General features: G+C 32.9%; 1 protein-coding gene across 1 annotated transcript in view; it reads right to left on the minus strand.

Annotated features, from left to right (window-relative positions):
- Nucleotides 1-12,966, minus strand: part of HELRODRAFT_67852 (hypothetical protein) — a gene marked incomplete at both ends in the record, with an annotated part of 36,300 nt that extends 23,334 nt beyond the window's left edge. Inside the window, one exon of the mRNA XM_009026897.1 lies at nt 12,819-12,966. Within this exon, the coding sequence (XP_009025145.1) occupies nt 12,819-12,966 (148 nt within the window). The remainder of the gene's footprint in view (nt 1-12,818) is intronic.
- Nucleotides 12,967-13,167: the final 201 nt, after the last annotated feature.

The following is a 13,167-nucleotide window of genomic DNA, read 5'->3' on the forward strand; positions in this document are numbered from 1 at the left end:
TTAACACGCAGTTTGTGACCCAGCGTCATCCGACAACTGTCATTGCGTCGTTGGATGTATTATGTGATACTTAATATTTGATCTATACATCGATATGAATCTTGCATGTACATATATGTATTTATATTTAACTATGTATACGTAGGTCTGATGTGGAAACTCGTATCACACATATTCAACCGCAATAGTTGTATTCACAACGCATACACAGCAATATTATATATCTTGCGCACATGTCATTCGTAATTAGTTTTCACCAACGTTTTTTCAACCATGTTAAAGCTTTTATAAAATTTCTATATTTTAATTATTTTACTAAACATTTTATTTAAATTACATTATTTTATTTATATAATCTACATAAACTTTAGTTATTATGATATTTACAACAAGGTTAATTTATTTCACAATTTAATACATATTTTATTTTCTATATTTTCACATTTTACATTAGACATTTATTTTAATTAAATTATATGTTTAAACAATATTTAGGCTCTGAAGATGGCATTACGCCGAAACAGCGCTGTTAGCTTTATTCCAGTTTTAGATAAATATGAACTCAAACAATACCGCCTCGTTGAATGTCTTATAAAGAAGTTAATTAATGCAAAATGGGCAAACAATTTCAATGAAATTTGCATATATATATATATATATATATATATATATTGAAAAGAGATATACATATATATATAAAAACAATAGCGAATCTAGACATTTTTGACTGGGGAGCCGAAATTTTAAAAACGTTTAAATTTTAAATATTTTTTTCATATTTGGACGGGGTTGCCAAGATTTGCGGTAGTGAGACCAAAATTAGACTGGCGACTTATTTTTGAAAAAAATGCTTTTTTATTATTATTCTTTAAAAGTCAAGATCTGACAGACGCAGAAACTGTTACAGCATGCAAGGCAATAGTATTAAATTAAACAAAAAAAAATAAATGAGTAAATAAATAACGGAGAAAGAAAAATGTTTAAACATGAAAAGTATAAAAAATTGAATGAAATAATGGTACAAAAAGCAAATTAATAAAGTAATTTGTCAATGGACTAGATGATGACTTAGTGAATTAGTGAGATGATCGATAAGTAATAACTTGATTGGGTGAATGAAAAAGTTTTATTGAGTGCTAATGTTTGAGGTGTCTTGTGATGAAGGTCTTTTCCTGATATGATGATTGAGTTTTGTCACATGATCACATTGTTATGATCATGTGGTTAATGAGTCGAGTTCTGATTGAATGGTGTTTGAGTTAAAAGATGAAATGAAAGTTAGGTGTCGTCAGCGTATTTGATGTTTTGATTAAAGCTATAAAAAGTTTTGAAAGTAGAAGCATTGATGATACAGGTAGATTGTCCAAAGACAGAACCTTGAACTACACTAAAAATAATAGGTAGAGTAGGTGAAAGAGTAAAGCTAAAGAAAGTTGAAAGTGACTCCTATTAGAAAGAAAATTTATTATAATATTGTGAATGTTGTCAAGCAGGAAAAGAAAGGCTAACTTAAAGGCTAAGAAGTGATTGAGAGTTTCAAAAGCTTTAGAAAAGTCAAGGGCAATAAGTTGAACATAATTATTATTTTTAAGAAAAGATGTTATAAAAGTAAGAGAGAGAATAGCAGATGTAGATGAGCCTGTAGGGCGAAATACAAACTGATCTTGTAATAGTAGTTTGAATGATGGATGGTTGAAACATGGATAGATGAATGACCAAACAATGAATTTTTCTAGAATACGTGAAAGTATAAGGGTGATAGATATTGGGCGATAATCTATTGGTGATGATGGGTATTTCGTTTTAGGAATTGAATGAATTGGGATGGATTTCCATTGTGATGGAATGTATGAATACATTAAGCAGTGATTGTAGAGCGAGCTTAAGGTGCTAGAGATGAATGGTGCGATGAATTGTAGAAATCATGATGGTAGACTGTCTGGACCTATCTATTAGATATTGTGAGGCTATGTTGTTAATGTTAAGTTTTATGTTTTATTTTAAAACATTATAATTTAGGATATACATTTATTTTCTTTGGACCAAATGTTTTTTGTTTTGTATGTAACTTCACTTTTCTTTTTCGGTTGTTCCGGTTGATAATAAACAAGTCAAGAACGTTGCTAAGTTTATTTCTCTTCTTTTAATGTTTTTCAATATTATATTAATATCAATTAATTAAACGATCTACGTGACAAGAAATTGAACAGGTTATGGACCTAGATAACGTTTTTCTTAATTAATTGATTTGACGAAGAAAATTTAGAATAAAGAAATATCAGAAGATTTTCTTTGAAGACTGAAGTGAAGAGAAAACACGTGCTTCTTCATTCTCTTAAATTTTATGTTTTGCTTCTAATCAAAAGGTCAAATTGAAAGACAAGGAAGAAATGGTTCTAACAAAAGTGCAAATCAAACACCTAGAAGGCAAAATTAATTGGTTGAACTGGAAATCGAGAGTTTGTATAACACTACGCGGCATTTCTGATGCAATGGACGTAGTAAATGGCAAATTAAAAGTTCCAGATGAATTAAACGATGACTCAAATAAAGATGAGATAGCAAAATATCAAACTGCTTTGAACAGATTCAATAAAGCAGATTGTAGTGCTATGATTATTTGTCAACCAACATTACCGATGAAACGTATGAAAAAGTTCGTTCATTCAGCAATGCCAGAGATGTTTGGTTAGAACTTTATAGATTGTATGATGAAGTTAATAAAAATAAAGCATACAACTTATGCATGAAGTTCTTTAGTTATAAAATGGATGAAAGTGATGATGTTGTCACTCATGTTACAAAACTCAAAAATCTTTAGAAAGTTTTAAAGGTCGAGTTAGGAAAAGATGAAAACAGTGACTTATTGCTGATGTGTCAAATAATTGAGACTTTGCCAGAAAAATATTTTTCATTTGCTGCAAGTTGGAGATTGTTAAACAAGACTGAAAGTACAGTTGAAACACTCACAGATCAATTGTGTAGCTGTGAGAGATCCTTGGAAGGCAAAACTGAAAGTAATAAAGTATTATTTGTCAAAGCAACAACTGAAAAGTCATCTTAAAACATGAATGGTCAGAAACAAGATACATTTGTCAGCAAATCAAAGTGGCTGATATGTCATTATTGCAGATTGCCAGGTCACATTGTAAGAAATTGTGAAAATTGGTATTCTAATGGTAAACCAGCAAAATTGAAAAATAACAATTTACGTGATGACAATAAGTCACTAGTTGTTATAAAATCAAATGTTTTTGCAATTGATGAGTCAGCATACACTGATGAATGGTTTTTTTGACAGTAGTACAACGTGTCATCTAACTTTCCAAAGAGACATATTTCAAAATTTTGAAAAATTTTCTCAACGAGTAAATTATATGTTGCAAATGGTGATGCTGTAGATGCTTTTGGAAAAAGAATTATTCATCTTCAAGTGAAAGTGAATAATAAATGGCAAACGGTTAAACTAACAGATGGCTGGTATGTGCCAACAGTAAAAAGAAACTAGTTCTCAGTACTAGCAACTTAAGATAAAAACAGAAATAGCTCTTTTGTTTCAACCTCAAGAAGTTGTCATCTATTTATTGACAATATGATAAATGTTGTTGGAATAAGAAACAACAATGGAGGTTTGTTCAAACTTGTTGCAAAAACTGTTAGACCGTTGAAATCTGAAGTTGAAGTTAACTTTGTTAATGATCAAGATGCATTGCAGTTATACCATGAACGAATGAAACATCAGAATAAGAAACATGTTAAAATGCTCATGAAACGTGAACTAAGCATCGATACACCTGTAAATAGTGAATTATGTGAAAGATGTGTTTATGGAAAGTTACATCGATTGAAATTTGGAACTCGAGTAAGAGCATCAAAACCAGAAGAATTCACACTGATATATGTGGTCCTTTTTGCTTCTCATCTCAAAATTACAGATACTTTGTTTTGTTCATAGATGATTTCACAGGCTACAGATTTGTTTATTTAGTTAAACAAAAATCAGATGTACCAGAAAGATTCAGACAAATGCTTGCAGAATCAAGATCAGCTGGTCATAAAATCTCAAAATTATTAAGTGACAATGGAGGTGAATTTGAAACAAAGAAGTTAGATCAATTTTGCAAAAAGAACGAGTTAGACAACGCCTAACTATGCCTTATTCACTTCAGCGAAATGGATGCAGTGAGCGTGATAAACGAATGCTAGTTGAAGCAGCAAGAGCCATAAGACTGGCTCATAAAGAACTGCCTCAGGCCTTTTGGGCTGAATTAATTAATACTGCTGCTTACATACTCAACCGAACTGGACCATCTTCTGGAGAAAGAAAAACATCGTATGAAGTGTGGTTTAACAAGAAAACTAGGATAACACATCTACGAATCATTGGTAGCAAAGCCTATGTTCATATTCCTACGCAGAAACGACGTAAAATGGATAATAAAGCTGTAAAGGGTACCCTCGTTGGGCATGAAGATGACGATGGCTACAGAATTTTTGTTCAACCAGGAAATAAAATGTTTAGATCAAAAGATGTTGTTTTTGATGAGACGGTTGTCAAACCAAATTCAGTGATTTTGCAAGAAAAAAGTTGTTCAGATGATGCAGTTTTGATTGATGTTGAAATCAAAGATGATAATAAAGAAACTTTGATTAAAGAAAGTATTTCAACTGATGAAAATGTCACAACCGTAGTTCAGTTTTATCTGATGAAGATCAATCTGATTTTTATAATCAAAAGATCAATGGTATGGTTTTAAGTGACAGGAATAATATCAAAAAGCCATATCGTTATGATCCTTTTGTTATGTCTGCATTATGTGAAGTACTTGAACCAGAGAGCTACAAAGATGCCATTTAAAGTGATGAAAAAGATGATTGGTTCAAAGCCATGAACAGTGAAATGCAGTCATTAGAGGAAAATCAAACGTGGGATTTGGTAAGTCTTCCAAAAGGTCATAAGGCAATACCATGCAAATTGGTCTACAAGATAAAACACAATCCAGATGGTTCTGTTGAACGTTTTAAAGCCAGGCTAGTGGTTAAAGGTTTTTCGCAGAAAAAGGAAATTGACTATGAAGAAATTTATAGTTCTGTGGTCAAAAGTTCAACTATAAAAACATCATTAAGTGTTGCTGCAAATGAAAAAATGTCACTCATGCAGTTTGATGTGTCAACAGTTATTCTATACAGCAAACTAGATGAAGATATTTACATGGAGCAACCTGAAGGTTTGATAATTCAGGAATAGTCTGTAAACTCAAGCGAAGTCTTCATGGGCTTAAACAAGCTCCGAGATGTTGGAACAAACGCTTTGCTGAATTCTTGAAAAAGAGACATTTCAAACAAAGCGATGCAGATACTTGTTTGTTCATTAGAATACAGGAAGGAAAAAAACTCATACTTGCACTGTATGTTGATGATGGACTAGTTGCAGGAACCGATAAAGAAGAACTAGAAATTTTTGAAAAAGAATTAAAGTCAGAGTTCAAGGTAACATCTAAACCTGCAACATTTTTCCTTGGATTAGAAATTAATCAAGATGAGAAGAGAAATATTAAAGTCAGTCAGTCATCGTATACATGAAGTGTTCTTGAAAAGTTTGGGATGAGCCAGTGTAAACCCTGTACAACTCCATCTACAAAATTGGAGGAGTTCGATTAAAACAAAAATGAACACGAGGAAGTTAAATTTCCTTACAGATCAGCAGTTGGTGCATTGATGTACTTGATGACGGAAACAAGACCAGATATTGCATATGCAGTTGGAGTAGCATCCAGAAGTTTAGAGAAACCCAGCAAGTCTAATGTAACACAAGTCAAGCAAATTTTCAGATATTTGCAAAGCACAGCTGATGTCGATATTGTTTACAAGTCTGGTCAAAACAATACATTTATAGCCTACAGTGATGCAAATCATGGAGGAGATAAATCTAGAGGAAGATCGGCATCAGGTGTAATTTGTATGTTTGGAGGAAGCGTGATCTGTTGGTTTAGCCAACGTCAACCCTCAGTTGCGATTTCAACTACCGAAGCAGAAATTGTTGCCGCAAGTGAAGCAGCTCGTGAAGTGATATGGCTCAAACGATTGTTGAACAACATTGTAGATCTAAAGAAAAAGCCCGAAATTTTTGTCGACAATGAAGCAGCGATTTGTTTAGCACATAATCCGAAATTTCACAGAAGAACAAAGTATATCCACATTAGAAATTTCTTTGTCAGAGAAAAGATTGCAGAAGAAGTTTCAGTTGAACGAGTTGCGACAGAACTTTAAGTTGCTGATGTCCTGACATAACCAATGGTAAGACAAAGACTAAAGAATCTGATATGTGTGATGGGTCTTCAGAACATTCATGTTAAGATCATCTAATATTTTAAATAAAATGAGAAGGTGTCAAGTTTTATGTTTTATTTTAAACCATTATGATTTATGATACACATTTATTTTCTTTGGACCAAATGTTCTTTGCTTTGTATGTAACTTCACTTTTCCTTTTCGGTTGTTTCGGTTGATAATAAACAAGTCAAGAACGTTGCTAAGTTTTCTTCTTTTAATGTCTTTCATTATTATATTAATATCAATTAATAAACAAGTCAAGAACGTTGCTAAGTTTTCTTCTTTTAATGTCTTTCTTTATTATATTAATATCAATTAACTAAAACGATCTACGTGACAAGAAATTTAACAGTTAAAACATTTAAACATTAAAACGGAAATATTGTAAGTCAATCTTTTGTGGACAGGTAGTCAATGCAAAGTTTGCAATATCGGGCTAACATGATCAAACTTGCGACCACCAACAACAAACTTGGCAGCCCTATTTTGAATGGACTGCATCATTGCAATGTCTTTATCGGCGACACCATATAACAGACTATTGCAATAGTCTAGACGAGAGTGCATAAAAGCGTGCATCACCGTCAAACATGCTGTTCTATTTAAGCATTTTCTAATTGCTCTAAATCCGCGTAATTGGAGAGAACATGCTGCAGAAACTTTTTTAATATGCTCACGCATTGACAAGTTTGTTTCAAATGTAAAACTTAGGACAGTAGCATTTTTGCTAAACTCGTTATTTGTATTATCAATCTCAGCTGCCACGTACCGACCGGTACGTTGCAGCTGAGATGTTTTTTACTTAGTCATTTTAATGCCATTTTGTGCCATCCATGTATCTATGGATGAAAGACATTTACCAAGTCGCTCAGTTAAATCATTAATGGCACTGGCAGGGCAACTAGCAACCACTTGTATGTCGTCGGCATAAGCAAAACCTTCTAAATTGAAATCATTAATAATATTTATGACGTCCGCTGTGTACAATGTAAACAGCAGTGGTCCCAGGACAGAACCCTGCGGAACCCCTGCTATGACACGGCTAGTTTTTGACATGGCACCGTAAAAAATAATCTGCTGTGATCGATCAGACAGGTATGATCTCAACCAATCTAATATACAACCAAAAATACCATAGCTTAATGTTAGTCTATGACAAAGAGTTTTATGATCAACTCAGTCAAAGGCTGCGCTCATGTCAAGAAGAATCAGTATGGAAACATGTTTAGCATCTGACGACTTAAACATATATATATATATATATATATATATATATATATATATATATATATATATATATATATATATATGTATATGTTGGTAATAGACCATAATTTTTACAATATTCTATAAATTCTACCGAATGTTTGGCGTTATGCGTCGGTTGGTCGCAGAACTTCAAGTAAATGTTGGTAATAGACCATAATTTTTACAATATTCTATAAATTCTACCGAATGTATATATATATATATATTATACAAAAATTTATACAGCGCTTTTTAAAACAAAAAGTTTACAAAAGCATTTACAAAAATAAAAAAACATATCGTAATAAGTTTCGTAATAAGTTGATCTTGAAATACAAGAATAAAAATGTTGTTTAAACAAGTGCGTTTTCAATTTTTTGCAGAAATCAGAAAGCGAGAGTTCAGGTAGACGAAGACTAGGAGGCAGACTGCAGACTGTTCCAGACCATGGGTCCACCCACTGCAAAATTTCTTCCACCAGTCATAAACTGAGTTTGAGATACATTCAGTAGATGCGTGCAGTCGGCTCTCAATCGCAAACGTCCCAACTGTGGTGCTTTAACAGACAATCTTTTAACTAGATATGTAGGTGCCACTCCGTTAACAATTTTAAACATCATTACAGCCAATTTATAAGTAATTCTTTCATCTATTGGAAGCCAATGGAGCTCACGTAGTATTGGCGTAATATGCTCGAATTTTAAGCCTCTAACAATAAGCTTAGCAGTCTTGTTCTGGATTGACTGCAATTTAGAAATTAATTTTTTGGATACACCACAGAAAAACTATTGCAAATAGTCTAGTCTTGAATGAATGAATGCATGAGCTAAACTTTTTAAAGTTGTTTCATTTAATGTACGTCTTATTGTTCTCAACATTCAAAGCTGATTGTGACATTCTATAATTGGTCATTAATTAAATGTTTTTATCAAAATAACTCCTAAATTTGGGAGGACATGCAGAATGAGATATCAGAGTTGTTGATTCTGACAGTCAATTTGCAATCTAGCAATTTGCTGCCACTTTCCTACAGGCAAAAACTGAGTTTTGGCGTGATTAAATTTCAGTTGATGATCAATCATCCACGACACCACGGCCAAAAGACATCGAACAAGTTTGTCAACGGTTTCTTGGAACAAAGCAGCCGATCCACTTGCCACAATCTGAATATCAATAGCAATGCGTGATACTTTAAATTGAATAACTCTATCAAATCGAACTCATCTGACGTGTACAGTAGAAACAGAAATGGTCCCAAAACAGAACCTTGAGGTATACCATGGTTGAGTTCATAAATATTTGATGTTTTATTGTTGAATGAAACTTGTTGTTTACGCTCTAAAAGATATGATTCTAACCATTTCAGTGCAACTACTGAGACTCCAAAAAAATTTTCAAGTTTTTTTTTAGTAAAATCGCATGTTAACGCAATCAAATGCTGCAGTCACGTCGAGTAGAGCAACAACTGAGATATTTTGACCATCCATAATTGCAAACAACTCTGATGCAACATCAATCAATGCAGACTCGGTTGAGTGAAGTTTTTTGAAACCTGATTAATATTTTGGCAGAAAGTTGTGTTGATTGAAATAATGCAGAAGCTGTTTTTGAACGATTCGCTCAAAAACTTTTGATAAAAATGGCAGATTTGATACCGGCCTATAATTTGCTAATGTATTTTCGTCTAGAGTCTGTTTCTTCATTAACGGAGTGACAATTGCAAATTTTAACGACCTCGAAAATAACCAGATGCTAGACATAAGTTGATGAAAAATGTTAGAAACGGAAGAAACAGATCAACGTACTTTTGAAACAGCTTTGTTGGTAGACAGTCAAGCAAACAAGACTTCATTGATGAATCAAGAACAATTTTGCAAATCTCATCACAAGGACATTGTTGGAAAGAGAAAAACAACATTTCATTATCGAGATGCGTCGATTGAATTATTGGTTCTTTGAAATGTTTCGTTGTCTCAAGAATTGTATCTACTTTATTTAAAAAAAACTGTGCAAAGTCATCTGGGTTGAAATCAACAGACATATCAGGTGAATTTGATGATTTGGTTGTGCATAAAACCTAATTGACTGTCCTCTAAAGCATCCTGGGCTAGATCGATTGGAATCGATTAAATATCTCCAGTAATTTTTCCTTTTCGAAAAAAGCAAAATATGTTTTTTCCTGACAGACTCAACGAAATTTTTTTTTTATATTTGCGTTTGGATCACGACGGTACCTTCTTTCAGTTCTTCGGCATGATTTCTTAGAAAACCTACATTCATCATCAAACCACGGTGAAGCTGGCATATTTTTGGATGCTACCAAGTGCTGTGGAGAAACAATGTCTATTATAGCTTTGATTTCCCTCTTGAACAATGTAATCAAAAACTCTGGATCAGACAAATCAAATGGTCCACAGATTGGCGAGTTTTATATCAAAGTGGCGAACTGATTACCATCTACACGATTCCATGAACGAACCAGTTTTTTTCTAACCACCGGCAACTTGAAAACCAAAGGAAATTTAACTTGAACCAAACCATGATCAGAAAACAAACCACAAGGACTCACCGAAAAAGCAGATGCCGAAAGTTCCATCGATGAAGCAACCAAATCCAAGGTAACACCATGAACATGAGTAGGTTCGTCAGCTCTATTAAGCACATTGAATAGTTCAAAGATTTTAAAGGTTGGCAGCATGATCATCATACGTTCTTTCAACGTGTACGTTCAAATCTCCAGCCAGTATCACAAAATCAGCACCCAACATGGTTTCGATTTCATTGAAAAAAGCAGGCGTGATTGGAGCTGAACCCGGTTTATAAATACTTAATAAAATAATACTTATTTTACCGCAGAATATTTTAAGAACAATTGCCTCGAAGGAATGGAAACCGGCATTTCAATTTTTTAACTTTAAAACTTTTTTTGAAGTAAACAATTATTACACCATGACCTGGGTCCAGAGGTCGCACGCAGTCAACATAATCAAATTCTTCAGGCTTTGCCAGTCTTACTCTTAAATCATTAGATGAACCGTGCCATGTCTCAGTCAATACGAATACGTCTATACTATTAGACAGCAACTCATAAACCGCATCATATTTAGAACGTATTGGCCTTATATTTTGTAAACCCAGGTTTAAGTTTGATTTGATGCAGGTTTCGGATATTTTTTATTCCCCCACCGCCCTGCCGATCCTCTGACTCGGTATAAAAAACCAGCTTCGTTGGATTCACTCATCTTTGCATCGTTGATCAACTTTTTCAGGTGGGCACGTCGATCCTTAGTTAGGTCATCACTAACCTTCACACTCTTCATGTTCACATCCAACAATTTGATTTTAAAAAGCTTTTTCATAATCTATGACTTAACTGCCGTATTGATGAATTTGACTATTATTGGACGCGGTGAAGTAGCTGAGTATATATTGTGTCTCCACACTACTTTGTTGATTCCTTGTTTGTTCAAAGTGAATACTTAACGCTCATTTAATTAGTTGTACAATCTTCAACTTCGTTTAATATAACACTTTACGTGTTTTCGTTGTCGATGAATCCTCTGTTTCTAATTTTATTAGAGGAAAAATTCCAATTGCACATAGCTGAATATTTATTATCGGATGTCTTTGTTCCCTGAGTATTGACTCGGCTAGTCGCAAATAATAATAGTTGATATTTAAATGTAAGATTTCAACACTGTGGTCCAAGACTTGTCTAGTAATTTTAGTTCTGTGTTTCTCTTTCATGTGATTCTTTATAGCGCCAGTTTGTACGTGCATCATCAGTCTTCTCGATAACTATATAATATATTCGGAATTACGTTGTTCAGTTTTTAATCGAGTTTGACAATTTTTCATACGACGAATTTATGTTCATTATCATGTTTGTTAAGTTTATAAATAAAATTTTTATTTTTTTATATTTTATTTATTCATTTTTTGCATTTTCGTTAAAATATTTATTTTCTTGTCGTAAAATTATTTCTACGTTATTGTCAAGTTTCTCTCTGGTGATTTTTGTGTTGTTAAAAATCACCAGAGAGATAAAGATACTTGGCAATAACGTAGAAATAATTCACTACAAAAACAATCCACACAATGTAAGAATTGCAGAATCTTTGCTCATCGAACAAAGACGTCGAGCAAAAAATATTCCAAAACACGCTACCGGAGTCTTACCGACTAACTAAGTCAGAATCCAAACAAATTCATTTAGTGAAGACTCAATAACAAAGTCAATAACTCTAAACCTATATAAACAGGCATATAAAACAAAATTCATATTCAACACTGATGATTGTCGAAAAAAGCTATATTAGAATGTACATAGATATTTAAACAAAATGCAGAAAATGAATAAAAATTTTGTTTATGAACTGAACAAACTTGGAAATGAACTGAAATTCCTCGTACGAAAAATTGAAAAACTCACTTGCAAATTGAACAATGCATTCAGTGCTGTGGTATTTTTTAACAACTGCATATCAAATAGTCTCAACCCAATATATGTATATAAATGATACTCAAAATCTGTTTTCCTGTTTGGACTATCAGAATTAATCCAAATCTTTGAATTTTCTTAGTGAGATTTGCGGAATGCTTAGTGAGGTGCAAAAGAAAGGTTAACATAAATACGAGCGGTACAGCATGTTTGACAAGAGTAACTGATACACAAACAACTTTTCAGCTCTCAACAACAATTATATTGATGTTATTGAGCTATTTGATAGTAATTTGAATAGTGAAGAAATGTTTGGCCAATGTTTGTCAGATTTTAACAGAGGACCATTTCAGGGAAACGATATTTGTAATTTTGTAACAGTTAGGCATAAAAAGGAAAAATGTTTTTCTCTTGTTTGTCTGCCGGCTGCTAATTATTTTCAGTTCAGACCACTCACAGACGCAAGATTGCATTCATGCTCTAAAAATACTGTCAATAATACCTCTGCTAGCAAGTTTAAAATCACTGCTAGCAAGATGATTTTTTTTTTTTAAATTTTTCCACTTATCGAATGTATCAGTACTTATCGGCAGATATCATTGATCACCTTGGGTCAATCCATAAGTAACAAACTTAGTTAATAAAAATAAAAAATCCATTATTTCGGATACATCACTCTTGCAAACATTCAATGTAAGCATTAAAAACATTCATTATTTAAATGCTAAAATGCTTCAATAGGTTACGTGTGTTTATGTTACGGGAATTCAGAAAATATAAGTTTACTTAAATTCACAAGAGTCGTAATAAAAATAAATAGCCTTATCGGGAAGTTGAATCTTCAAAGCATGCAATATTTTGGTTTTCGTGTGCTTGACCAGAAGTACAATTCCATATGATCCACCTCCTAGACGTCCTTTCAACTCGAAATCTTTTAGTTGAGCTAACTTTTTGCGCAATCAAAGTTATAATATTTAACAGCTAAAAAATAACTTCAAAATTACGTTTTTATTTTTTGGTGTCTTCTCTTTAAATGGTTTGTCAATCCAAATCAAGTTATGATCTTCAAAAATTTGTTGATTGGGCTCCTTGTGTGTTTTGAATTTTTGAAGGATTAGTTTCTTGACAGCACGTTTTGAAAAAAT

The sequence above is a fragment of the Helobdella robusta genome (genome assembly GCF_000326865.2).
Source record: "Helobdella robusta unplaced genomic scaffold HELROscaffold_5, whole genome shotgun sequence".
Lineage (NCBI taxonomy): Eukaryota > Metazoa > Annelida > Clitellata > Rhynchobdellida > Glossiphoniidae > Helobdella > Helobdella robusta.